This window comes from Scyliorhinus torazame, chromosome 9, assembly GCF_047496885.1.
Source record: "Scyliorhinus torazame isolate Kashiwa2021f chromosome 9, sScyTor2.1, whole genome shotgun sequence".
NCBI classification, from domain to species: domain Eukaryota; kingdom Metazoa; phylum Chordata; class Chondrichthyes; order Carcharhiniformes; family Scyliorhinidae; genus Scyliorhinus; species Scyliorhinus torazame.
Genome location: NC_092715.1, coordinates 21645645 through 21669407, shown reverse-complemented (window position 1 = coordinate 21669407; position 23763 = coordinate 21645645). Strand labels below are relative to the sequence as shown.

Here is a 23763-nt window from a genome sequence, read left to right as displayed (position 1 = left end):
AGAACGAACAACCCTCTGAGAGAATAAATCATTTTTTATCTCCTCCTTAAATGGGAGACTCCTTATTTTTAAACCCTGTCCCCTAGTTCTGGATTCCCCAGGAAAGAAAGCATCCTCTCAGTACCTATTTTGTCAGGCTCCTCAGAATCTTGTGTTTCAATAAGATCACCTCTCATTCTTCTAAATTTAAATGTGTCTGCCCAACCCAGCTTAAGCTTTCCTCATTAGCCAGCCTATTCATCCCAGAGAACCGTCTCCGACTGTTTCTAATGCTCAAGGAAGAAGACCGAAAATGTGCACAGTACTCCGGGTGCAAACTCACCAATGTCCTCTATAGTTATGGCAAGACTTCCATACGTTTATACAAAAGCCATTTGCCTTCCTAATTAGCTGCTGTGCCTCCATGCTAACGTTTTGTGATTCATGTACAAGAACGCTCAAGTCCCTCTATATTGCAGTATTCTGCAATCTTTCCACATTTAAATAAAATGCTGTTTTTCTATTCTTCCTGCCAAAATAGACAAACTCTCATTTTCCTACATTATACTCCATCTGCCAACTGTTTTCCCACTCACTTAACCTATCTATATCCTAAAGCAAAATCTTTGTATCCGCCTCACAACTTGCTTTCTGTGTATTGTCACAAATAAAGTAATCCTCTTCATCCAGACCATTAACATGGATCGTAAATAGTTGAGGCCTTAGCATTGATCTCTGTGGTACTTAATTAATTACCAACTTGAAAATGACTCATTTATCCTGACTGTTTTTCCTGCAAGTTAGCTCATCCATAGGGGATGGTTTAGCACAGTGGGCTAAACAGCTGGCTTGTAATGCAGAACAAGACCAGCAGCGCGGGTTCAATTCCCGTTTCGGCCTCCCCGAACAGGTGCCGGAATGTGGCGACTAGGGGCTTTTCACAGTAACTTCATTGAAGCCTACTTGTGACCATAAGCTATTATTATTATCCTCTATCTAGGCCAGGCTAATATTTCCCCTCCAACACTAAGCTCTATCTTGTCTAATGTCCAGCTAACTTGCCCCCTCCCTCCCTGGTGCAACAGAGTGTCCGAAGGTCAGACTGCAGCTCATTGACTCGGAGCCGAAGCTCCTCAAGCTGCTGCGCTTGCTGCAGGCATCATTTGCTTCTCCTGGTGAATGATAGCTTTACCTAATGTTAACTGTTAGTTTCTTTTCACATAATGCCCCGCCCACTGAGGGAGGGCAACAGCAACTTGCATCCAATTATGTAAGAAAACATCTCAAGGCGTAAAAGTGTTAACAGATAAAATCTGACATCAAGCCACAAGATAAATCAAGACAGATAATCCAAGGCTTGGTTAAAGAGATACTTTGAAGGTGTGTCAAAGGAGGACACCGAGTTAGGTGGGTGGTTAACACTGCTGCCTCACAGTGCCACAATACCTGGGCTGAATTCTGATCTTGGGTGCCTGTCTTTGTTCTCCCCGTGTCTGCGTGGGTTCCCTCCGGGGCTCAGGTATCCCTCCACAGTCCAAAGATGTGCAGGTTAGGTGGGTTGACCATGCTAAATTTTGCCTTGGTGTCCAACGATTGGTGGTGTTACGGGGATAGGGTGGAGGAATAGACATGGGTAAAGTGCTCTTTCAGAGAGCTGGTACTCACTTGATGGGCCAAATGGCCTCCTCCTGTACTGTAGGGATTCTATAATTTTATGTAGTTGGGGGAGGTAAAAGGAAAAGGCCATATTGCATGCACTGATATTGAAGGGTTGTCAAAGATCCCAGAGAAAGAGGGGAGCAACCATAGAAGATTTTGAAAACCATGTTGAGAATTTTTAAATGGTGACCTTGTGCGTTTGGGAGTCAGTGTAGGTCAGTGAGCAAAAGGGTAATGTGTGAATAGGACTAGTTGAACAAAACCAGTTATTCCATTTGAATTTGGATATTCATTTTAAATAAATATGCCTTCTCTTAATCTTCATATTTAGGGTCGTTTTGGGCGGCATGGTAGCACAAGTGGCTAGCACTGTTGCTTCACCACTCCAGGGTCCCGGGTTCGATTCCTGCTTGGGTCACTGTCTGTGCGGAGTCTGCACGTTCTCCCCGTGTCTGCGTGGGTTTCCTCCGGGTGTTCTGGTTCCTGCCACAATCTAAAGATGTACAGGCTAGGTGGATTGATGTTCCAAAAAGGTTAGGTTGGGTTACTGGGCTACGGGGTCAGAGTGAAGGTGTGGGCTTTAGTACGGTGCACTTTCCGGAGGCCGGTGCAGACGCAATGGACCGAATGGCGGCCTCCTGCACTGTAGATTCTATGATTCTAAATTCTAAGATTTCCTCCAAATTGATGAGCTGCCTTTTGGCCGAGGGTTTAATTTTATCATGCCACCTCTGGTGTTTGAAACACTTATGCAAATTGATATACTAGGTGGCGTATCCAGCATTTTGCTTTGTTGTAAACCCAAGCAGATCATTTTTCTTGTGGTTTTTAAAATCCAGTCTTCACAGCTCAGCCAGCGTTAACAAATGCTGTGTTTTTACAGCCCCGTTGGCAGTCTAACTACAAGTTCCTACACCTCCGAGGATGTGGATCAAGAGGAGATCCAACTCGCACTTTTGGCTGCCAAAGTTGCCACGAGAGAAAAGATTCGAGCCCGTTTCCATAGCAGCAATGATCTTATTCACAGACTTTTCGTGTGCATTGCAGGTATCTGCACTCTTTTATTTTTTATTTTAAACTAAGAGAATTGTCTGCTTTCCCTCCTTCTGTGCTGTAATCTCTTGTGGTTCTAATAGTGTTTGTTGTCAAATTTGTAATGTATTAATTTAACATGTGCGTAGACTGAGAAACAAGTGGATTGTGAAATGTTCAGCAATGCCGTCAGCGGCTGGCCATCCATTCAAGGTGCCATTAATTCAGGCTTGTGGGTTTCTGCCATGATCCTAATGTGACCGAACAGGCCGATTCTCGGCCCACCAATCTTTCTGCACGTGGGAAAGGATGGCCTCTCGGGTCGTGGGATCCAAAGTGCAGGATTTGCTTCCTTTTCTTTCCTCCTTTGCCTCGCAACTTGCCTTACAAAGGCATTTGGACTCTAGGCGTGATGCAGCTTGACGGTTGTTGCCGTTCCTGGGAGTATCTTATGAAGCCTGGGGTGAAGGACATATTTGACGAAGAAAGGTTGGACAAGTTGAACCGATATCAATTCCGTTTGGCAGAATGAAGTGTGATCATATTGCAACCCAGGCCTTGAGTGACTGTGGGCAGCACAGTGGTTAGTACAGTTGTTTCACAGCTCCAGGGTCCCAGGTTCGATTCCTGGCTTGGGTCGCTGTCTGTGCGGAGTCCGCACATTCTACTAGTGTCTGCTCCGGTTTCCTCCCACAGTCCAAAGATGTGCAGGTTAGGTGGCTTGGCCATGCTAAATTGCCCTTGGTGTCCAAAAAAGTTTAGGTGGGGTTACTGGGCTACGGGGATAGGGTGGAGGCGTGGGCGTAAGTAGGGTGCTCGTTCCGAGAGCCGGTGCAGACTCAATGGGCCGAATGGCCTCCTTCAGCACTGTAAATTCTATGAATCATAGGATCCTGAGGGGACTTGTAAGGATGGATACCAGGAGGATGTTTCCTCTTGTGGGGGAGACTAGAATTAGGGGACATAGTTTCAGAATAAGAGGTCACCCCTTCAGTATGGAGATGAGGAAGAATCTTTTTTTTTTCCTGAGGAACGTTAGTCTACGGGGCTGGTTTAGCACTGGGCTAAATCACTGGCTTTGAAAGCAGACCAAGGCAGGCCAGCAGCACAATTCAATTCCCGTACCAGCCTCTCCGAACAGGCGCCGGAATGTGGCGACTAGGGGCTTTTCACAGTAACTTCATTTGAAGCCTACTTGTGACAATAAGCGATTTTCATTTCATTTTCATTTTTCTTTTCATTTCATTTGGAATTGTCTTCTCCAGAAAGCAGTGGAGACTGGGCTTTTCCGTTTATTCATCGCTGAGTTAGATTGTTGATTGATAAGGATTATGGGGCACAGATGGAGACTACAACTAGACAAACCATGATATTGAACGGCAGAGCAGGTTCAAAGGGCTGAATAGCCTACTGCTCCTAAATCCTATGTGCCTTTGAATGATTGGTAGCAAGCTCCTCCCAGTCCCAGCCCTCCCCTCTTTCACCCCGGTGCACTCGCTGTTTCAGAGTTTAGAAAACAGAATTGCCGGTTGAGATGCGTTTCTCTTTTTTTTAATAATCTTTATTGTCACAAGTAGGCTTACATTAACACTCCAATGAAGTTACTGTGAAAATCCCCTCGTCGCCACACTCCGGCGCCTGTTCGGAGAGGCTGGTACGGGAATTGAATCGAAACTACCTTTCCATTACGTTTTGGGTACACGCAGGGAGAATTCAGAATGTCCAATTCACTTCATAGTATGTCTTTCGGGACTTGTGGGAGGAAACCGGAGCACCCGGAGGAAACTCACACAGACATGGGGAGAACGTGCAGACTCTGCACAGACTGTGACCCAAGCTGGAATTGAACCTGGAACCATGGAGCTGTGAAGCAACATTGCTAACCACAGTGCAGCCATCCAGACAGTGCCCTGTCCATCACAATTGATTTTGCAGGAGTTTGCCTGAATGCTTGTGGAGCTGGCTTCAAGGATGACACTCCGTCTTCCTATTGAATCCAGAGGATGCAGTGGATGCATTGCTTATGGCATTTCTGTAGCGCTCTTGTGTGTTGCTGATACAGAGTCCAGGTCTCACTGGAGCACTGGGGTGTGCTGATGACTGTTGCTCTGTACACGACTTTTGTTGACTTATGGAACGCTTTGTTCTCAAACAGTCGTTGCTGTAGTTTGTACGGGTTTGTAGCAACTCCGCAGTGTTCAATTACTAGGCTGAGAAGCGATGAGCTCAAGCCATACAAGGTAACCATTGTCAAAAGTGCGGTGATCAGTGAAACCGTCACACTTGTGTAGAATCTGGTATCAAATAATGGAATAGTAGTTTATTAGGCAAACTCTTCTAATTCTTAATCAGACCATAACTTGCTAACTCTTTCATGATGACAAACTACCTTTCCATTACGTTTTTAAATTTTTCCTCTGAATTTATTTTGTGGGAATCGAGTCCCACTGTCCTCCTTTCCATACCAATCAACTTGCGTTTCAAATTCCTTTCACCCCAGCAGTTGGATCTAATAGGTTAACAGAAATACCCAGCCAACATGAAGCACTTAGCAGGGTTGTTATGGTAACTTCACGAGGAATGTATTTTATTGGTCTTCCAATAAAAGCTTTCATTCTTGCTGTCCTGCCATGTTTCAGAAGGGTGGCACAGTGGTTCACACGGCTGCTGTCACAGCACCAGGGACCTGGGTTCGATTCTGGACTTGGGTGACTATGTGTGGAATTTACATGTTCTCCCTGTGTCTGCATGGGTTTCCTCTGGGTGCTTCAATTTCCTCCCATAGTCCAAAGATGTGCAGTTTAGGGGGAGTGGGCCTAGGTAGGGTGCTCTTTCAGAGGGTCAGTGCAGCCTTGATGGACTGAATGGCCGTCTCCTGCATTGTAGAGATTCTGCTGGTTAGAGCAGCAGTCTTTGGACAAGCGTGCAAATAGTCCCTTGCAAATGGTGCATGTGATTGTCAGCCAAAACTTTATCATAAACTTAAATAAGAAACAGGAACTGAAGTAGACCATTCGGCCCTTCAGGCCTGTGCCACCATTCAACAGGATCATGGTTGAGTTCTTACTTCAATACCACTTTCCTACCCTCTATCCGGATCCCTTGATTCCCTTGGATTGACACTTTTTTGGATACTGTGTCTTGCATATACTCATTGAGCATCCACGCCACTCTTGAGGTAGGGAATTCCAAAGATCCAGAATCTTTTTGAGTGAAGAGATTTCCCCTCATCTCTGTCCTAAATGGTCTACCTCATATCCTCAGACTGTAACCCCCGGTTCTGAACACCCGCCTAAGGAATATCCTTCCTACATTTACCCTGTCTAGTCCTGTTAGAATTTTATAGGCTTCTATGAGATCCTCCCCCCCCCCCCCCCCCCCCCCCCCCCCTCTCTTTCTTCTGAACTCAGCGAATACAATCCTATCCGATTCAATCTTTCATCATACGTCAGTCCCACCATCTCCGGAATCAGTCTGGTAAATATTCCTGCACTCCCTCTGTAGCAAGATCAGATTTCATCAGATAAAGAGACCAAAACTGCACACACTATTCCAGGTGTGGTCTCAATAAGGCCCTGTATAATTACAGCAAGACATCCCTGCTTTTGTACTCTAATCCGCTTACTATGAAGGCCAATATACGATTGCCGCCTTTACTGCCTGCTGCACCTTCATGTTTACCTACAATGTGGGTGGTGTACGAGGAGACTCTGGTCTCATTACACATACCCCTCTCAATTTATAGCCCTTCAGATAATCTGCCTTTCTATTTTTTCTACCATAGTGGATAACCTCGCATTTATCCACATTATAGTGCACCTGCCATGCATTAGCCAACTCGCTCAGCTTGTCCAAATCACACTGTATCCTCATCACAGCTCACCCTCCCAACCAGTTTTGTGGCATCTGCAAATTTGGAGATATTACATTTAGTTCCCTCCTCTAAATCAGTAATATATTTTGTGAATAGCTGGGACCCCAACACCAATCCCTGCAGTACGCCACTAGTCACTGACTGCCATTTGGGAAAAGACCCGTTATTTCCTACTCTGCGTTTCCTGTCTGCCAACCAGTTTTCTATATATCTCAATGCACTACTCCCAGTCCCATGTGCTATAATTTTTACACATTAATCTCTCGTGGGACTTTGTCATCAGCCTTCTGAAAGTCCAAATAGGCCACATCCATTGGCTCCCCCTCCTCAACTCTACTAGTTCCATCCTCGAAGAATTCCAGGTATGATTTGTCAAGTATGACTTCCCCCTCATAAATCCATGCCTACTCTGTCCAATCCTGCGACTCTTTTCCAAGTGCTCTGCTATTAACACTTTTATAATGGACTCTAGAATTTTCTCCACTACAGACGTCCGGCTGACTGGTCTATAATTCCCTGTTTTCTCTCTACCTCCCTTTTTAAATGGTGGGGTTACATTAGCTACACTCCAATCTATAGGAATTGTTCCAGAGTCCATAGAACCTTGGAAAATGGCCACCAATGCATCCACTATTTCTTGGGGCATTTCCTTAAGTACTCTGGAAATGAGATTATCAGGCCCTGTGGATTTATTGGCTGTCAATCTCATCACTTTCCCCAACATCAGTTTCCTACTACTCCTGATTTCTTTCAATTCCTCCCACTAACTAAACCCTGTGTTCCCCAACATTTCTGAAATGTTATTTATGTCCTCATTTGTGAAGACCGAACAAAGGTATGTATTCAGTTGCTCAGCCATTTCTTTGTCCCCTATTATACATTCCCCTGTTTCTGACTGTAAGGGGCCTACATTTGTCTTCACCAGTATTTTTCTCTTCACATACCTTTAGAAACTTTTACAGTCAGTTTTTATGGTTCCCGCAAGCTTACTCTCTCGTACTCCATTTTCCCTTCTTAGTCAATCCATTGGTCCTCTTTGCTGAATTCTAAACTGCTTACAATCCTCCGGTTTGTTGTTTTTTCTGGTCAATTTGTACACCTCTTCCTTGGATCGGATACTATCTCTAATTTCCCTTGTGAACCTTGGTTTGGCCACCTTTTGCATTTTACTTTTGTGCCAGATAGGAGTATCAATTGTTGCAGTTCACCCATGCGCTCTTTGAATGTTTGTCATTGTCTAACCACCGCCATCCCTTTAAAGTAATGTTTCCCAATCCATCATAGCCAACTTGTACCTCAAACCATCGTAGTTTCCTTTATTAAGATTCAGGACCCTACTCTTAGAATCAACTGCACCACTCTCCATTGGTTATTTTATAGAAGAATGTATCATGGAATCTAACAGGTTATATAGAAGATTGCAAAAATTCTATTAGGAGATCTCTAATTCGGTGCTTGCTTTCAAATTGTTGAATTGTATTCAAGTATCAAACCTGGAGAGGCTCCTGGGGTTGGATTCTCAGAAAGAGATACACTTTTGAAGCAGATGTCTGACGATTTTAAAAGCCTTTTTGGGGAAACATTAATTTCCAGCCACTTGGCACCAATGGAACATTCAGCAGTAACACAAAAGATGAAAGAGCTGATGCTGGCTGTATTAGAGTTGGTCTAGGTGTGCGGCGCAAGCATCAATACAAAAGATAAACCACAAACAAAACACACGAGGATGGAGACCTTTTGTGTGAACGCATTCAAATTCACTGTTAGACAGTGGGTGTATGCCCACAGTTTGTGGAGTGAATCATAGAATTTACAGTGCAAGAGGAGGCCATTCAGCCCATCAAGTCTGCACCAGGCCTTGGAAAGAGCACCCTACTGAAGCCCACACCTCCACCCTATCCCTGTAACCCAGTAACCCCAGCTAGCATTTTTGGACACAAAGGGCAATTTAGCATGGCCAATCCACCTAACCTGCACATATTTGGACTGTGGGAGGAAATCGGAGCACCCGGAGGAAACCCACGCCGACACGAGGAGAATGTGCAGACAGTGACCCAACCCGGAATCGAACCTGGGACTTCAACAGAGGCCAGAGCTTAAAATGTTGCCTGAACTGTCCCCATATCCTCAAGATGGATACTACCACCAGGCTCGTAAAATATTTTGTCGGCAAAACCGAAGCAGCCACCAGTGAACCCAACCCAGACCCCCTACATGGCCCCGCCTCAGCCTGCACCCAAGCGACCCCAACCCAGCATCTTTTTCACATCAGCTGCCCAATAATAAAAAGCAAATTGGGCAATGCCAGGCCCCCTGATTGTCAGTCTCTCTGTAAAACTATCCTATGAGATTCTTGGAATCTCACCTGCCCATGTAAAAGCTGCTATCAACTTATTGGCCTTCCCCAAAAAGGAGGAAAAAAACATTGAAAAAGAAACAAAAGGGCAGCACATTTTTAAAAAAATATATATATTTATTAAAGTTTTTTTAACACAATTTTTCTCCCTTACAAACAATAACCCCCCCCCCCCCCCCCCCCCGTAACAACAAAAAAAAACGAGAAATTGCGCAGAGCAAGATATATACATGGCAAAATTATATATTTACACAGCTTTGTACACTGGCCCTCACCCGTACGTGCCAGTTTCCCCAACCCTTCATGTTATCTCTTGCTCATCCACCCTCCCAGGCAGTGTGTGCCCCCCCCCCCCCCCCCCCCCCCCCCCCCCCCCCCAAGATTGCTGCTGCTGCTGACTGACCTTCCTCTAACGCTCCGCGAGATAGTCTAGGAACGGTTGCCACAGCCTGTAGAACCCCTGCGCAGACCCTCTCAAGGCAAACTTAATCCTCTCCAACTTTATGAACCCAGCCATATCATTTATCCAGGCCTCCAGGCTGGGGGGCTTCGCCTCCTTCCACATTAGCAAGATCCTTCGCTGGGCTACTAGGGACGCAAAGGCCAGAATGCCGGCCTCTTTCGACTCCTGCACTCCCGGTTCGTCCACTACTCCAAATATTGCTAGCCCCCAGCTTGGCTTGACCCGGACTTTCACCACCTGAGATATTGCTCCCGCCACTCCTCTCCAGAACCCCTCCAGTGCCGGGCATGACCAAAACATATGGACATGGTAGCCGGGCTCCCTGAGCACCTTCCACGTCTGTCCTCTACCCCAAAGAACCTACTCAACCTCGCCCCCGTCAAGTGCGCTCTGTGGACCACCTTAAATTGTATCAGGCTGAGCCTGGCACATGAGGAGGAGGAGGAATTAACCCTACCTAGGGCATCAGCCCACATACCTTCATAGATTATCATAGAATTTACAGTGCAGAAGGAGGCCATTCGGCCCATCGAGTCTGCACTGGCTCTTGGAAAGAGCACCCTACCCAAGGTCAACACCGCCTCCCTATCCCTATAACCCAGTAACCCCACCCAACACTAAGGGCAATTTTGGACACTAAGGGCAATTTAGCATGGCCAATCCACCTAACCTGCACATCTTTGGACTGTGGGAGTAAACCGGAGCACCCGGAGGAAACCCACGCACACACGGGGAGGACGTGCAGACTCCGCACAGACAGTGACCCAAGCTGGAATCGAACCTGGGACCCTGGAGCTGTGAAGCAATTGTGCTATCCACAAGGCTACCGTGCTTCCTCGATCTCCTCCCCCAGCTCCTCCTCCCATTTACCCTTCAACTCTTCTACCAGCGCTTCTCCCTCTTCTTTCAACTCCTGGTGTATTTCCGACACCTTGCCCTCCCCGACCCATACACCCGAGATCACCCTATCTTGAACTTCTTGTGCCGGGAGCAATGGGAATTCCCTCACCTGTCGCCTCACAAAAGCCCTCACCTGCATATATCTAAAGGCATTTCCTGGGGGAAAAGGGCAGCACGTTGACACGGTGGTTAGCACTGCTGCCTCATGGTGCCAGGGACCCGGGTTCGATTCCAGCCTTGTAGCTCCCAACCATTTGTAGTGAATTCTTCATATGGACTGCCCACACCAGGGCAGATGTCAGTTTACAGCTCAGTTGGTCAGCTAAGGTTTTGTAAAACATTTCACCAATTACTGCGTGATTTCTTCCACAAACCCTATTACTAAAGGAACTTTCCGCTGCTGTGTTTATTACTACAATCTTCACATTTTTACACATTCTTTTAAATTCATTGTTTGCTATTTTATCCCCAATTGTCAGTTAGGAATTTAGCCAGTGCTCCCAATCCAGGTTCCACACCTTCTCCACAATACCGTTTTGTCTTTCCAAAAATACTGTTGACAGACTGAATCCAGCTGTCATGCCTATGACGTGTAAGAGGAAAGGTTTTTGTCTTTAACCCATAACTTCCAGTCCATTGCAACAATTGCATTAAAATCGCTTATGAAAGGGAGACTCACTACAGGCTGTGATGGTGTTCTCCTATTTTCTTTTAAACATGCATCACACAACAGCGCCTATACTTCCTCAGGAAACTAAGGAAATTTGGCATGTCCACATTAACCCTTACCAACTTTTACAGATGCACCATAGAAAGCATCCTATCGGGCTGCATCACAGCCTGGTATGGCAACTGCTCGGCCCAGGACCGCAAGAAACTTCAGAGAGTCGTGAACACCGCCCAGTCCATCACACGAACCTGCCTCCCATCCATTGACTCCATCTACACCTCCCGCTGCCTGGGGAAAGCGGGCAGCATAATCAAAGACCCCTCCCACCCGGCTTACTCACTCTTCCAACTTCTTCCATCGGGCAGGAGATACAAAAATCTGAGAACACGCACGAACAGATTCCAAAACAGCTTCTTCCCCACTGTTACCAGACTCCTAAATGACCCTCTTATGGACTGACCTCATTAACACTACACCCTGTATGCTTCATCTGATGCTAGTGCTTATGTAGTTACATTGTATATGTTGTGTTGCCCTATTATATATTTTCTTTTATATCCTTTTCATGTATTTAATGATCTGTTGAGCTGCTCGCAGAAAAATACTTTTCACTGTACCTCGGTGCACGTGACAATAAACAAATCCAATCCAATCATATCTATTAATATATTCATCATCCATAGCTCCTGCATCCTTTTTAGCAAGATTTTTATCTACGACAAGAAGGATGGGCCAACTGTCGCTGTAGTTTTAAAACTATTTGCCCTTTTCCATTAAACCGGGTTTCTTTAACATCGTCATTGAAAATGTCAGGGCTTGTTAAAGGGATACAATCATGTCCCAATTGTGTAAACTATAAATTTACTGATTTCCCAAAACCGTGATTTAGCCGACGTGTTGCATATCTAATTTTATTTGAGCCTTTTACATAATCGGCTTACTCAACAGTAAGGGTAGTTCACTGGATACTGCATCGGATGTCGATAAAATGGTTTATTCCGGCTATTTTACACTGAATCACCACTCTCTTTAGTGACTAATGAGTCATCACTCCCAAAACTGGAATGAGCAGAACGTTCATTCCTTAACCTTACTTTGGTCTTTACTGTTGAGAGAATCCAGGTAGCATTTTAACCAATCCACTCGGGTGGCACGGTAGCACAGTGGTCAGCACTGTTGCTTCACAGCTCCAGGGTCAGTTGCTGGGGGAAGGGAGGGTTGGGAAGGGGTGGACGGGTGTGGGTGTGTATTCTTTTTTGGTACTTTTTCCTGAAAGAAGTTTTTGTGGATTTGTAAAAATTATTATTTTTAGTAAAATTGAAAGACTTTTAATTTAAAAAAATATTTTAGTGGGTGGAATCCGCTTTGGGACTTGAGGAACTTTTCAGCCACAGCGAGGAAGGTGATCAAGGAGATCTACATATAAATAGGGGACAGCAAGGACACTGAGGGAGAGGAGGGGGATGAGACTGAACAAAGTCAATAAACTCTGTTAGTAAAGGAAAGCTCTGTATCTTGGTTTTTGACTTCACCAACCTCCTTGGATTCTATTAACACTGTCCTGTTATCTGCTTTTATTGAACTTGTAGTGATCTGTACATACACCAGGGACTGCAGCACAGATGTGACAGCCACAGCATCACTAGAGGGAGCATCAGAGATGGGTATAAAGGGTCGAGTCCAAGGCAGGATCCGCCTCTTTTAGAAGCACAGAGCTAGTGAGCAGCAGCACACAGGGACAGCTCAGCATAGGCAGTTTACCTTAGTTTCACTGGTGATACCTCTTGACTGTTTTACATCTAGTTGTGCTCTGGAAGCAGAACAAACCCTTTGAATAAAGTGTTTGTGTTAACTGTGTCTTCAGTCGTTATTCAGAATTCGAGAATAACATATAGTACCAGGAGTGGTTTCAGCAAGCCAGCTAGACACCAGCAAGAGAACTTAAACCAGACATTCGACCAAGGAAGGCCTCGCAGCATTCGGACCCTTCAGATACCAATCGGCACGATGGAACCAATCCAACCTTCACGCCTGCTCAGGACCACTGGTAATATGCATTCCAATTGGAAACTTTTCATACAACAGTTCAAAATATATCTAGAAGCTAAGGATCTAACCTCAGCATCTGATGCCAGGAAGATAGCCTTGCTCTTATCCCTGGCAGGTCCACAGGCATTAGAAATATATAATTCCTTTACCTACCTGGAAGGGGAGGACAAGGGCAAGCTGGAAATAATCATCAACAAATTTGAAACCCACTGTCAATCTGAAGTCAATGAGATATTTGAAAGGTTCAAGTTCACCAGGCGTTTGCAAAAACCGGGAGAACCTTTCGGCAGTTTTGTAACTGATTTAAAATTACTAGCTCAATCCTGCAACTGTGAAAACCTCCGTGACTCCCTCATCAGAGACCAGATAGTCAATGGTATATTTGATGAGGGACTTAGAAAATCCTTATTGAAACAAAAAGACCTAACCCTAGAAACAGCCATGCAAAGATGCTCTACTTATGAAAAAAAGTAAAGAAGAATATGAGGAGTTTACTTACCGGGACCAAGGCCTTCACCATGAGGTCGAGCCTGTCAAAATGGTGGCCCAGGCTTCCAGAAGGCGCTCCTTGAACGGCAATCCCGCACGCGCGAACCTGGATGCAGGCCACACACGTGCAGTTCTCCCGAAGATTTGACACCGAAAAAAAGGCCTACTGCGCATGCGCAAGCGTGGAGGGACAGCGTCATGACGTGTCCCTGCTGCTGACATGCCCACTTAAAAGGGCAATGTCCAGCTTCTGGAAAACAATGCTTAAAGTGTGGCAAATACAACCACTTTGCCTCACAGTGCAGAGCTGCACTGCAAATGAAGACAACAAGACAGAAACACATGAACTTCAACATAAAAAGCATACACTCAACAAAGCACAAAAAAAACCAATGCTGAGTATTCCTCAGATGAGGACAACCTCGCTTGCGACAACTCGTTTGTCATGGACACGATCGAGACAATTGAGGAACATGACGCAACAATCACCACGGCGCACCCAGTCAACAGCATTGATTCCAGCAGTGAGTGGACTACAACTGTGCAAGTCAATGACTTTCCATTAGTCTTCAAACTTTACACTGGGGCCTCAGCTAACCTCCTCACTAGTAAGGATCTCCATTCGATTCCAGGAGACCATGAAATAATACCCACTGCATGTCGGCTGAAGGACTACCACGGCAATCAGATCGTTCAAAGGGAACATGCCATCTCCAGGTAGACAACAAGACGATACGCAAGCAGCTACGATTCGAGATTGTAGACAATAAATCATCACTGTTAGGCGTTCAGGCCTGCAAAGACTTGCGGCTAATGCAACGCATTTACATGCGCACCCAGGATCTATCAAGCCTGGAAGCTATGCAGCCACTTAAAATGGGCAACTCCCGATTCAAAATGGCGAACGCCAAAGGCTGATGGGAAAGTCAGCCAGCAAGACAAAAACCAGCAGCTGCAGGTTGGCTGTGTATTTACCTCTGGAAAGGCCAGACAATATCGATACCAGCAACCATCAGCATAACAAAACAACAGCCAGCTGCATATTAATGAGCAATCCCCGGAACAATAAGCAACATTTAGACACACAAAGCAAAACCAGACTCTTCGGTGCCAGCAGGAGGCAAAACAAAGGAGGTGAACGAGCACCTCAAGACCGCCTATCGATCAGGGAACCGCTCCAGCATTGGAGAAAATCGAACCAAGCGATTGGGACAAAGTCCAATCACTTGGGACAAGGTACAGGGTCCGCCCTGAAAGGCAGGAAGCCCCTGGGGACTAAGAATTGAGCCCCAAGTTCAAATCGCTCTCTCCTCCTCTTCTCTTCCTCTCCACCTCTTTGCGCTCTTCGTCCTGCCCGGGTGACCCACCAACAACGAACTAACATTGACCATGACCGGTGCAGTGACTCCAGTGACGATCAAACTTGTAAGTCTTCATTCAACGCTCGCTACGAGTTAGGCGCTCCTAGCTACCAATCCGTACCAACTTCAAATCCCGCAGGCTCAGAACCCGAACGAAAGGCCATTTGTTTCCCTGACCTGGTGGGCCAGTTCCAAGTTAAGTATAGGCCTGTTAGTTGTAGAAGTAGCTTAGACATAGAATTTGTGCATGAGTAGCGATTACTGTGTATAATAAATGTGCTTTGATTTAAACCTTACTAATCGGTGTATTGGATTATTACTCTGACTTGAACCACGTTGGCAGATACAGCTCGATGACTCGAGCAGATTACTGTGTACGTTCAACACGCCATTTGGACGTTACTGCTTCAATCGCATGTCCTTTGGCATTATCTCTGCGTCAGAGATCTTCCACAGAATAATGGAGCAAATGATCGAGGGTGTCAGAGTCTATGTGGATGACATAATCGTATGGTCCACCATTGAAGAAGAACACCTCTGTCGTCTGAAGAAGGTATTTCAGAGGATTCATAAATACGGTTTGAAACTGAATCAGGCAAAATGCACATTTGCGAAGGAGTCTGTAACCTTTTTGGGTGACACCATATCATCTCCGGGTGTCCGCCCTGATGAGGCGAAAATCGCTGCAATATGGACCATGAAGACTCCTCGCGACAAGAAGGCGGTGCTACGATTTCTGGGCTTCATCAACTTCCTCGGCAGGTTCATCCCAAACCTGTCCGTACGGACGGCAGCTTTATGCAATCTCCTACGAAAGACCACTGCATTTGAGTGGATACAACGTCACCAAAATGAATGGGTGGATCTCAAACAGCAACTAACTAGGGCACCGACCCTTGCTTTCTTTGACGCAACCAGACCCACCAAGATCTCCACTGACTGGATTGCCGCCGTTCTCCTCCAACAGGCCAACCAGTCTGACTGGGTCCTGGCGTCCAGGGCCATGACCGCAACTGAGTGCAGATATGCACAAATCGTAAAAGAATGTCTCGGACTCCTCACTGGGATTCTGAAGTTCCATGACTATGTGTATGGCCTGCCCACGTTCATAGTGAAACTGACCACAGACCATTGGTCCATATCATAGACAAGGATCCAAATGACATGACACCTCGTCTGCAGCGCATCATGATGAAGCTGTGAAGGTATGATTTCACCCTAGTATACACCCCGGGAAGAGATCTTGCCATTGCCGACGCACTGTCCCGATCAATTGGCACTGACAATGCACCGTCAGGCCCTGTCACAGAAACTGAGGCCCAAACACAGTTATGCATGGAGAATTTGCCTGCTTCGGATGAGAAGCTTTGCCTAATCCAACAGGAGACGCAGAAAGATGCAACCTTACGGAGGGTGCTGCACCTACTCCAGCACGGTTGGACGAGGGGACAATGTCCACCATTTTAGAATGTCAAGTCAGAACTGATTGAAGTTGACGCAATGCGCAGATTGTGATTCCGGCCCCACACCGCGCCGAGATGCTGCGTAAGATTGATGAAGGCCACTAGGAATTGAGAAATGCAAAAGGCGAGCACGACAGGCTGTGTACTAGCCCGGCATGAATCAAGACATAATGGACATGAAATGAAATGAAAATCGCTTATTGTCACAAGTAGGCTTCAAATGAAGTTATTGTGAAAAGCCCCTAGTCGCCACATTCCGGCGCCTGTTCGGGGAGGCTGTTACGGCAATTGAACCGTGCTGCTGGTCTGCCTTGGTCTGCTTTCAAAGCCAGCGATTTAGCCCTGTGCTAAACAGCCCCTTCATGGTCATGACATGTGACACCTGTCAAAGACATCAACCCGCACAGTATAAAGAACCACTGCAGCAACACAAACTCACAATGGCACCATGGACAAAAGTGGGCATTGACCTAGTTCATGCCACAGGGCGTGATTACGTCTTGATCATGGACTATTACTCAAACTATCCGGAGGTACTAAAACTCCATGATCTCGCGTCTTCATCTGTCATCAAGGTGTGCCAGGGGACATTCGCGCGACATGGAATCGTGTGTGTGGTGATGTCAGATAATGGTCCCTGCTTCGCGAGCTGGGAATGGAAAGAGTTCTCCGACCGCTACAGCTTTTGGCATGTGACATCCAGTCCGCGCTACCCACAGTCAAATGGGAAAGTGGAAAAGGGTGTCCATATTGTTAAACAACTTATTGCAAGGCAACAGATTCACGCTTGGACATCAACCTAGCGCTGTTGTCCTACCGAGCAACCCCATTGGGCTCGACTGTCGCCAGCGCACATATTCTTCGCAGGTTCATCCGGACAACCCTCCCGGCGATTCAATTCCGAGACCCCGATAATGCTCTGGTCCTCGACAAATTGCGGGTACTATGGTCCAAACAAAAACAATACTACGATCAGCATGTGATCCCACTCAAGCCACTGAACATGGGCAACATCATCAGGATCAGGGACCCAGAGGCGGATGGCCTGAGCCAGCCATGGTAATCAGGGAGGGGCACTGCGGTCCTACATTGTCAAGTCGTCGGCAGGAGTACTCTTTCGCCGTAACTGCCGGGATCTGTTAATGCTTCGGCCTACAACGCTGGTGTTTCCCACACTGGACTTGACCAAGTCCATTAGTCCACAGGACGTTCCTCGCCACACAATGGCAGATAATACTCTTGATAATATCAAACCGTCATCCCCACCACCACCACCGTTAAGACGCTCCACCAGAAACCGTAAGGCACCCGACCAGCTAGATTCGTAACGACACTTCAACACACCCACAAGACAAATATGAACATTTCTCACAAGAACTAGGAGCAGGAGTAGGCCATCTGGCCCCTCGAGCCTGCTCCGCCATTCAATGAGATCATGGCTGATCTTTTGTGGACTCAGCTCCACTTTCTGGCCCGAACGCCATAACCCTTAATCCCTGTATTCTTCAAAAAAACTATCTATCTTTATCTTAAAAACATTTAATGAAGGAGCCTCTACTGCTTCACTGGGCAAGGAATTCCATAGATTCACAACCCTTTGGGTGAAGAAGTTCCTCCTAAACTCAGTCCTAAATCTACTTCCCCTTATTTTGAGGCTATGCCCCCTAGTTCTGCTTTCACCCACAGTGGAAACAACCTGCCCGCATCTATCCTATCTATTCCCTTCATAATCTTATGTTTCTATAAGATTCCCCCCTCATCCTTCTAAATTTCAACGAGTACAGTCCCAGTCTACTCAACCTCTCCTCGTAATCCAACCCCTTCAGCTTTGGGGTTAACCTAGTGAATCTCCTCTGCACACCCTCCAGTGCCAGTACGTACTTTCTCAAGTAAGGAGACCAAAACCGAACACACTACTCCAGGTGTGGCCTCACTAACACCTTATACAATTGTAGCATAACCTCCCTAGTCTTAAACTCCATCCCTCTAGCAATGAAGGACAAAATTCCGTTCGCCGCCTTAATCACCTGTTGCACCTGTAAACCAACTTTTTGCGACTCATGCACTAGCACACCCAGGTCTCTCTGCACAGCAGCATGTTTTAATATTTTATCATTTAAATAATAATCCCTTTTGCTGTAATTCCTACCAAAATGGATAACCTCACATTTGTCAACATTGTATTCCATCTGCCAGACCCTAGCCCATTCACTTAGCCTATCCAAATCCCTCTGCAGACTTCCAGTATCCTCTGCACATTTTGCATTACCACTCATCTTAGTGTCGTCTGCAAACTTGGACACATTGTTCTTGGTCCCCAACTCCAAATCATCTATGTAAATTGTGATGGACTCCTAACACTGTTAATTGTTTCTATATTACTTTATCATTTTTGCAGTGTGCAGCTTTGCTTATTCTCACCACTTGTTATGTACAGTTTTCTTGAGGCCAGCGTAGAAAACATATCAAGTCAAAAGGTGGGGGGATGTAGTCATCTGTACATACATCTGTACATACGCCAGGGTCTGCAGCACAGATGTGACAGCCACAGCATCACTAGAGGGAGCATCAGAGACGGGTATAAAGGGTCGAGTCCAAGGCAGGATCCGCCTCTTTTAGAAAGACAGAGCTAGTGAGCAGCAGCACACAGGGACAGCTCAGCATAGGCAGTTTACCTTAGTTTCACTGGTGATACCTCTTGACTGTTTTACATCTAGTTGTGCTCTGGAAGCAGAACAAACCCTTTGAATAAAGTGTTTGTGTTAACTGTAAGTCTACAGTCGTTATTCAGAATTAGAGAATAACATAGAACTGTTGAACAAAATACCACTCAAATTAGCCTTCCCAATTTTCTTGTTCTGCGTTAAGTTTACCCAAGTTTGATCCAAGTTGAATCTTGTTGCCTGGATTTGCTTTTTCGCTGCAGCTACTGCAGGGATAACAATTGACATTTTATACTGGCTGGCATGTGAATCAGCTATTTACGTCCTCTCCCGAAGTGTAATTTCAGATGTAGGTTTGAATGGATGTACAGAGCGGACAAATAGCGACAAAGTTACTTGCAATTCCAATATAAAGGACTGGGAACGACTAATGGTTGATGTCACAATAAGAGGACAACATCCTGAAAGCTTTCGGAGAGCCTCCGGAATCTTCTCAGCTCCGTAACCATTGCCAGAGCTGAAGTAGCAGAGATCTGTTAGGAATTGTGCAGAAATGCAAGGTAAAGAAGAGTCTGCAGCATGTGACAGCGCAGCCTGGCACCCTGTCTAGTTGTTGGAAGTGGAGGAGGAGTTACGTGAAGTGGATCAGCCTTTGTAGTTCCATTCCCGACGGAATTGCAGAGTGCTCAAAAAAATAGGGAGCTAAGCTTCAGCTGTGGCATAGAAGCAGGACAAATCTAATCCCAATTACTGCCCCATCAGCCTCGTCTCTTATCCGAGAAGTGACAGAAGGTGTCATGATATTGCATTGTAGCACTTAGAAAGCAATGAATTGCTCACAGATTCTCAGCTGGGGTAGAAGTGAAGGGAGACGGGCGGTTGGTATCTCCAGTGGGAGGATAGGAGTCACGCTGATACAAAGGAAGATCATTATGGTTGTTAGTGACTAATCATCTCCATCTCCGGGTACTGCTAGAGTTCCCCAAGGCCCAAGCACCTTCAGCTGCTTCATCAATGACCTTACCCCCCCCCCCCCCCCTCCATTATATGGTCAGAGGTGGGGATGTTTGCTGATGATTGCAGTATTCAGCACCATTCAAGCCTCTTCAGATACTGAAGAGTCGTTCACATGCAACAAGACCTGGACAAGAATCAGGCTGGGACTGATAATTCGGAGGCAACATTCATGCCACACAAGTGCCAGTGAATGAGCCATCCCCAATAAGAGAATTTAATTATCGCCCTTGAAATGTTCTATTACTATTGCTGAATTCCCCACCATGAAAATCTTGGGGTTACCATCAACCAGAAATATAACTTGGGCCACAGCATTTAGATGGCTCGTCAAAAGCTGGACAGAGACTGGAAATTCTGCAGCGAATACTTCACCTACTGACTCCCCAAAACCTGTCCACCATCTACAAGGCAAAAGTCAAGGGTGTGATGGAATACGCTCCTCTTGCTTGGATGAGTGCAGCCCCAATAGCACTCTAGGCTCGACACCATCCAGGACAAACCAAGCAGCCTGCTTGATTGGCGCCCCATCACCACTTTTTTTTTGTTGAAAATATTTTATTATGGCATATATAATTTTAACAATTTTCAAGAGGAAAAAGAACAAATAACACCCACCTAGCCAACCACCAAACCCAGCCAACATGCCTTGCACACACAGTTCCCCAATCCCCCTTTCCCACTCGCAATTTCCCACCTCAGCCAACCCCCCCCCATGCCTCTTTCCCTTTATTCCCCCCCCCCCCTTGTATCTGCTGACAGCTTAATTTTCCCCAAAGAAGTCTATAAACGGCTGCCACCACTGGGCGAACCCCAGCATCGATTCACTCGGGGTGAACTTGATCTTCTCAAGCCTGAGAAACCCGGCCATGTCACTGACCCATGTCACGATTTCGGGTTTTCTGAGTCCCTCACACCAATAAGATCTGTCTCGGGGCTACCAGGGAGGCAACAGCCAAACCTCATCACCACTTTAAACAGTCACTCCCTCCACCACGGATGCACGTGGCAGCAGTGTGTACCATCTACAAGCTGCTCTGAGCAACTGGCCAAATCCTCCTTCGACAGCACCTTCCAACCCACGACCATGACCATTTAGAAGGACAAACGTAGCAGGCACATGGGAGGGTCCCTTCCAAACCACTCACCACCCTGACTTGGAAATATATCACCGTTCCTTCACTGTCACTGGGTCAAAATCCTGGAACTCCCTCCCTAACAGCATAGTGGATGCACCTACAGCACATGGACTGCAGTGGTTCAAGAAGGCAGCTCACCATCACCTTCTCCAGGGCAATTAGGGGTGGGTAACAAATGCTGGCCTGGCTAGTGACACCCATATCCTGTGCAAGAATAAAAGCAAACCCTGGTTTGGATGCACCAAGCGTATTGAGTGGTCCCGATATGATACCTGATTGCGGGGGGTGGAGGGGAAATGAATTTACTGAAAGAATCTACTATCTCTGATAGAATTTCATGATGCACTCTCTACCTCAGCCCTGTGTTTACAAGTATGTGATGACTCCAGTTCAGTTAATACTTTATTTTTTCCCCCAAGGAATGTAATGACTCTTTAGTTTCATGCACCAATGTGTCTCCGTTGTTATTTTCTATGTTAATGGTGGTCTATAAATGAAAGGGGTTCAGTTTTTGATTACCGAATGTAAGCTCCACTGCTTCATTGTTCTCGGCGCTGCACCACCAAGTTTGTGCGTCACCAATGATACTGTAAATTGGATCTTAACACCGCCTTTTTTTGAAATAAAAGGCCTTTGAAATAAAAGTGCTATCATGATGGATTCAATGGCCTGGATCTTAAGAGTCCCAGTAGTTGAGAAGTTTGAGGGTCACGGTGGCACTTCTGGGGAACCAACCTGGGCCCAAATCCAGAGAAGTAGCTGTACGTTTGAATGGGTTCCAGAGGAGCACATACTGATGGCCACACTGGGATCTGTCAGCCTTGCATTACTTTGTGTGTTGCTTTTTTTTTTAGGGCTGCTCATTGCAGGCACAGAGCGGATTCAGTGGAGGGGAACGGGGTGAGGTGAGGTGGGGTCCAAGGGGTACTGGGATGTGAACAGTTGGTGTCCAGGGAGACAGAGAATGGGGGTGTTGTGCCACTGACTGCGAGATCCAGGCCATTGTATTGATAGAATCGTTGATACATATCGCAAGTTGGAAAATGCAAATTGTGTGATATGGTGAGGAAGTGAGATGAGACCCGTTTCCCCACATTTGCTCACCAGGCCATGTCTGTCTGACTTTGGGTGGTGCATTGAGATAAGACCATAAGACATAGGAGTGGAAGTAAGGCCATTCGGCCCATCGAGTCCACTCCACCATTCAATCATGGCTGATTTCAACTCCATTTACCCGCTCTCTCTCCATAGCCCTTAATTCCTCGAGAAATCAAGAATTTATCAACTTCTGTCTTAAAGACACTCAACGTCCCGGCCTCCACCGCCCTCTGTGGCAATGAATTCCACAGACCCACCACTCTCTGGCTGAAGAAATTTCTCCTCATCTCTGTTCAAAAGTGACTCCCTTTTATTCTAAGGCTGTGCCCCCGGGTCCTAGTCTCCCCTGCTAATGGAAACAACTTCCCTACATCCACCCTCCTATCTAAGCCATTCATTACCTTGTAAGTTTCTATTAGATCTCCCCTCAACCTCCTAAACTCCAATGAATATAATCTCAGGATCCTCAGACGTTCATCATATGTTAGGCCTACCATTCCTGAGATCATCCGTGTGAATCTCCGCTGGACCCGCTCCAGTGCCAGTATGTCCTTCCTGAGGTGTGGGGCCCAAAATTGCTCACAGTATTCTAAATGGGGCCTAACTAATGCTTTATAAAGCTTCAGAAGTACATCCCTGCTTTTATATTCCAAGCCTCTTGAGATAAATGACAACATTGCATTTGCTTTCTTAATTACGGACTCAACCTGCAAGTTTGCCTTTAGAGAATCCTGGACTAGGACTCCCAAGTCCCTTTGCACTTCAGCATTATGAATTTTGTCACCGTTTAAAAATAGTCCACGCCTCTATTCTTTTTTCCAAAGTGCAAGACCTCGCACTTGCCCACGTTGAATTTCATCAGCCATTTCTTGGACCACTCTCCTAAACTGTCTAAATCTTTCTGCAGCCTCCCCACCTCCTCCATACTACCTGCCCCTCCACCTATCTTTGTATCATCGGCAAACTTAGCCAGAATGCCCCCAGTCCCGTCATCTAGATCGTTAATATATAAAGAGAACAGCTGTGGCCCCAAGACTGAACCCTGCGGAACACCACTCGTCACCGGTTGCCATTCCCCAAAAAAACCTTTTATCCCAACTTTCTGCCTGACAGCCAATCGGCAATCCATGTTAGTACCTTGCCTCGAATACCATGGGCCCTTATTTTACTCAGCAGTCTCCCGTGAGGCACCTTATCAAAGGCCTTTTGGAAGTCAAGATAGATAACATCCATTGGCTCTCCTTGGTCTAACCTATTTGTTATCTCTTCAAAGAACTCTTAACAGGTTTGTCAGGCAAGACCTCCCCTTACTAAATCCATGCTGACTTGTCCTAATCTGACCCTGCACTTCCAAGAATTTAGAAATCTCATCCTTAACAATGGATTCTAGAATCTTGCCAACAACCGAGGTTAGGCTAATTGGCCTATAATTTTCCATCTTTTTCCTTGTTCCCTTCTTGAACAGGGGGGCTACAACAGCGATTTTCCAATCCTCTGGGACTTTCCCTGACTCCAGTGACTTTTGAAAGATCATAACTAATGCCTCCACTATTT

General features: G+C 46.2%; 1 protein-coding gene across 8 annotated transcripts in view; it reads left to right on the top strand.

Moving 5' to 3' along the window:
- zfyve28 (zinc finger, FYVE domain containing 28) overlaps window positions 1–23763 on the top strand; it is a 266810-nt gene that overhangs the window by 206868 nt on the left and 36179 nt on the right. For all 8 annotated transcript variants that reach the window (XR_011948985.1, XM_072515681.1, XM_072515678.1 and 5 more), the window contains one exon: window positions 2522–2685. Coding sequence is in view for 7 of the 8 variants with exons in the window: in XM_072515681.1 (XP_072371782.1) it covers window positions 2522–2685 (164 nt within the window). In the remaining variant the exon portion in view is untranslated. The remainder of the gene's footprint in view (window positions 1–2521; window positions 2686–23763) is intronic.